General features: G+C 48.3%; 1 protein-coding gene across 1 annotated transcript in view; it reads left to right on the top strand.

The window, feature by feature from the left end:
- slc4a4a (solute carrier family 4 member 4a) overlaps positions 1–5024 on the top strand; it is a 192188-nt gene that overhangs the window by 168249 nt on the left and 18915 nt on the right. The window contains exon 18 of the mRNA XM_048612755.1: positions 4571–4639. Within this exon, the coding sequence (XP_048468712.1) occupies positions 4571–4639 (69 nt within the window). The remainder of the gene's footprint in view (positions 1–4570; positions 4640–5024) is intronic.

Here is a 5024-nt window from a genome sequence, read left to right as displayed (position 1 = left end):
TCTCTCTCACACACACACAAAAACCCACTCTCTCTCACACACACACACAAACCCACTCTCTCTCTCACACACACACAAAAACCCACTCTCTCTCACACACACACAAACCCGTTCTCTCTCACACACACACACAAACACACTCTCTCTCACACACACACACAAACACACTCTCTCTCACACACACAAACCCACTCTCTCTCACACACACACACACAAACCCACTCTCTCTCTCTCACACACACACAAACCCACTCTCTCTCACACACACACACACAAACCCACTCTCTCTCTCTCACACACACAAAAACCCACTCTCTCTCTCACACACACACAAAAACCCACTCTCTCTCTCACACACACACACACATACACTCTCTCTCACACACACAAACACATACACTCTCTTTCTCACACACACACACACACATACACTCTCTCTCACACACACACACATACACTCTCTCACACACACACACACACACACATACGCTGTGTCTCTCAGACACATATTCAGTGCTATCAAGCAGCACCTGCTCAGAAATAACCTGCTCAGTGATGCCCAGTTTGGGTTCTGCCAGGGCCACTCAGCTCCTGACCTCATTACAGCCTTGGTTCAAACATGGACAAAAGAGCTGAATTCCAGAGGTGAGGTGAGGGTGACAGTCCTTGACCTCAAGGCTGCATTTGACCAAATGTGGCATCAAGAAGCTCTGGCAAACCTGGAATCAATGGGTATCAGGGGGCAAACGCTCCGGTGGTTGGAGTCATACCTGACACATAGGAAGATGCTCGTGGTTGTTGGAGGCCAATCATCCCAGCTCCAGGACATCTCTGCAGGAGTTCCTCAGGGTAGTGTCCTAGGCCCAACCATCTTCAGCTGCTTCATCAATGACCTTCCCCCCATCATAAGGTCAGAAGTGGGGATGTTTGCCGATGATTGCACGATGTTCAGCACCATTCGCAACTCCTCAGATACTGAAGCAGTCCATGTTCACATACAACAAGATCTGGACAATATCCAGGCTTGGGCTGACAAGTGGCAAATGACATTCGCGCACACAAATGCCAGGCTATGACCATCACCAATAAGAAACAATCTAACCACCGCCCCTTGACATTCAATAGTGTTACCATCACTGAATCCCCCACGATCAACATCCTGAGGGTTACTATTTACCCAAAACTCATCTGAATATGCCACATTAACACAGTGGCTACAAGGGCAGGTCAGAATTTGCAAATACTGCAGCAAGTAACTCACCTCCTGACTCTCCAAAGCCTGTCCCACCATCTACAAGGTCCAAATCAGGAGTGTGATGGGATACTCCCCACTTGCCTGGATGAGTGCAGCCCCAACAACACTCAAGAAGCTCCACACCATCCAGGACAAAGCAGCCGCTTGGTTGGCACCACATCCACAAACATCCACTCCCTCCACCACCGACACTCAGTAACAGCAGTGTGTACTATCTACAAGATGCACTGCAGAAATTCACCAAAGATCCTCAGGCAGCTCCTTCCAAACCCATGACCACTTCATAGAGTCTCTACAGTGTGGAAACAGGCCATTCGGCCCAACAGGTCCAAACCACCCCTCTGAAGAGCATCCCACCCAGATCCATTCCCCTACCCCTGCATTTCCTATGTCTAATTCACCTAACCTAAACATCCCTGGACACTATTTAGCATGGCCAATCCACTTACCCTGCCCATCTTTGGGCTGTGAGAGGAAAACTGGAGGAAACCTACACAGACGCAGGGAGAATGTGCAAACTCCACACAAACAGTCACCCGAGGGTGGAATCAAACCCAGGTCCCTGGTACTGTGAGGCAGCAGTGCTAACCACTGAGCCACCGCGCCACACTTCCATCTAGAAGGACAAGGGCAGTAGATACATGGGAACACCACCCCCTGCAAGTTCCCCTCCAAGCCACCCACTATCCTGACTTGGAAATATATCGCTGTTCCTTCAGTATCACTGGGTCAAAATCCTGGAATTCCATCCCTAAGAGCATTGGGGGTCAATTTAAACCTGAAGAAGTGCAGTGCTTTAGGGAGGCAGCTCAGACCACCTTCTCCAGGGCAAATGGCAATTCGCAATAAATGCTTGTTCAGCCAATCATGACCTCAGCTAATGTAGACTGTAACAAATAGGAACAGGATTAGGCAAATCGGCCCCTCAAGGCTATTCTGCCATTTAATAGGATCATGGCTGATCCAACATTCCTCACATCCACTTTCCTGCCCTTTCACTGTAACCCTGATTGCCCAACTGATCAAGAATCTATTGATTTTTGCCCTAAATATACACAAAAACTCTGCCCCACAGCTCTCTGTGACAAGGGGTGACAGACTCAATCCTCTGAGAGAAGAAATTCCTCCTCATCTCAGTTTTAAATTGGTGCCCATTCATTCTGAGACTGTGCCCTCTGGTCCTAGCCTCTCCCATGAACGGAAACACCCTCTCAGCATTGACCCTGTTAAGCCCCTTAAGAATCCTTTATGTCTCAATTAGATCACCTCTCATTTTTCTAAACTCCAGTGAGTAGAGTCCCAACTTGTTTAGCCTTTGCTCATAAGACAATCCCTGCGTACTGGGGATCATTCGAGTGAACCTTCTCAGAAATATAGAAATAAAGAAAACATTCTCACACAAATACTCTCTCTCTCTCACACACACAGACACACGTGCATCGCACACACATGCATGCACATGCACACACAACACGCACACACACACAAGCACACATGCAAACACGCACACACACAACACACACACACAAACACGCACGCACGCGTGCGCACACACACACAAACACGCACACACAAACGCACACACACATACAAACAGGCACGCACACATGAACACGCACGCGCACACACAAATACGTACACATACACAAATACACAGGCACACACACAGACACACACACAAACACAGACACACACACACACACACACACACAGATACACACACGCAGAGACACAAACACAGGCACACACACAAACATGAGGCTCAATATGCTTGAAGTGCTGAGCTTTATTTGCTTTGATGCTGCAGGTTTCTGCTGCCTCCTTATGGTGAGTTCTCGCCAGTGCCTCTCAGGCAAATGACTATTCTGAAATTTTAACTTGAATAATGCCTATTGTTTTTCCCTCTTTCAAAAAGTTCCATGAAAACATCTTTTGCTGGCACTTATTTGAAGAATGTGTGTGTGTCTCTGTGTATGTGTGAGTGTGTGTGTGTGTCTCTGTGTGTCTGTATGTGTGTGTGAGTGTGTGTCTGTGTGAGTGTGTGTGTCTGTGTGTCTGTGTGTGTGTGTCTGCATGTGTGTGTGTGTGTGTCTGTGTGTGTCTGTATGTGTGTGTGTGTGTGTGTGTGAGAGTGTGTGTGTGTGTATGTGTGTGTCTGTACGTGTGTGTGTGTGTGTGTTTGTGTGTGTCTGTGCATGTGTGTGTCTGTGCGTGTGTGTGTCGGTGCATGTGTCTGTGCCTCTGTCTGTATGTTTCTGTGTGTGTCTGTGTATGTGTGTGTCTGTGCGTGTGTGTGTCTGTGCGTGTGTGTGTCGGTGCATGTGTCTGTGCCTCTGTCTGTATGTTTCTGTGTGTGTCTTGTGTGTATGTCTCTGTGGGTGTGTGTGTGTGTGTCTGTGTGTGTGTGTGTGTGTGTGTGTGTGTGTCTGCATGAGTGTGTGTGTGTGTGTCTGTGCCTCTATATGTGTGTGTCTGTGTGTATGTCTGTGTGTATGTCTGTATGTGTCTGTGTGTGTGCGCGCGTGTGTGTGTCTGTGCGTGTGTGTGTCTGTATGTGTCTGTGAGAGTGTGTGTGTGTGTGTGTGTGTGTGTGTGTGTGTGTGTGAGAGAGAGACTGTGTGCCCATGGGGAAGACTGGACATTGTCTTGGGAAGGGAAGGGGGTAACTGGAGATAGATTCTGCTCTTGCCCGTCTACTGATAGCCCAAGAGTCAGTGACTAACATCAACAAGAAATAAAAAACAGAGAGAGAAATGTTTACTTTAGGACAAAGACAGCTTCCCTCAGACTAACTGGGCACCAGGCAAACGGTAAGGTTGAGAAAGCAGAGCCTTCATGGTAATAGCAGCTGGGGTAGGATTCAAACCCACGCTGCATCACAAAGCAACCATCCAACCAAATGAGCTAAACAGCCCGGATGTGAGGTGGCCTGCCATTGTCCCACAGGTCTATGGGTGCTGCTTTCTCATGAGGGAGAGGGTCAGGTGGTGGCAGTTTAGCGTGTGGATCACCAGACCCCTCAGACCAGCCAACAGTCTTCTGCCTGTCTGATTCTAATCACTCCATCGCCAGGGTCGCTGTACCTTCAGCTGCCTGAACCTGAACATTGGCATTCCCTCTCTGTACCTTCTAACCTTCCCTTAGTCATCCAACCTCATACTTCTCATGTGGCTCAATGTTAAATTTTTCTCAAGAATGCCCCTTTGAAGCAGCCTGGAGAGTTTTGTTGTGATAAAGGCGCAATGTAAATGTAATGAGTTGTTGTTGACTGTAGGTTACAGTCAGTAATCTAACTGACTTTCTCCTTTGTTGTAGTACATCCCAATGCCAGTACTTTATGGAGTTTTCCTGTACATGGGAGTAGCTTCTCTCAAAGGTGTGCAGGTCAGTAACCATAACAACAGCCACGGCTTTTAAGCTACATTCCAAAGAAACCATCTGACAATTATTAACTAACACCTCGATAGTCAAACTTAGTCTGAATATCTGTTTCTGAAAATGATCAGAGAGACAATTATTTCACCGAGAGGTTGCAAATCATTTCAGTGCATAATCTTAAGAAATAGATCGCATCGCACTGACGGAGGGTCAGTGCTGAGGGAGCGCCACACTGTCGGAGGGTCAGTGCTGAGGGAGCGGGCACTGTCGGAGGGTCAGTACTGAGGGAGCGCCGCACTGTCGGAGGGTCAGTGCTGAGGGAGCGCCGCACTGTCGGAGGGTCAGTGCTGAGGGAGCGGGCACTGTCGGAGGGTCAGTACTGAGGGAGCGC

The sequence above is a fragment of the Rhincodon typus genome, chromosome 1 (assembly GCF_021869965.1).
Source record: "Rhincodon typus isolate 14 chromosome 1, sRhiTyp1.1, whole genome shotgun sequence".
Taxonomy (NCBI): domain Eukaryota; kingdom Metazoa; phylum Chordata; class Chondrichthyes; order Orectolobiformes; family Rhincodontidae; genus Rhincodon; species Rhincodon typus.
Note: the sequence above shows the minus strand (reverse complement) of the source record. Positions and strands in the feature narration are given on the sequence as shown.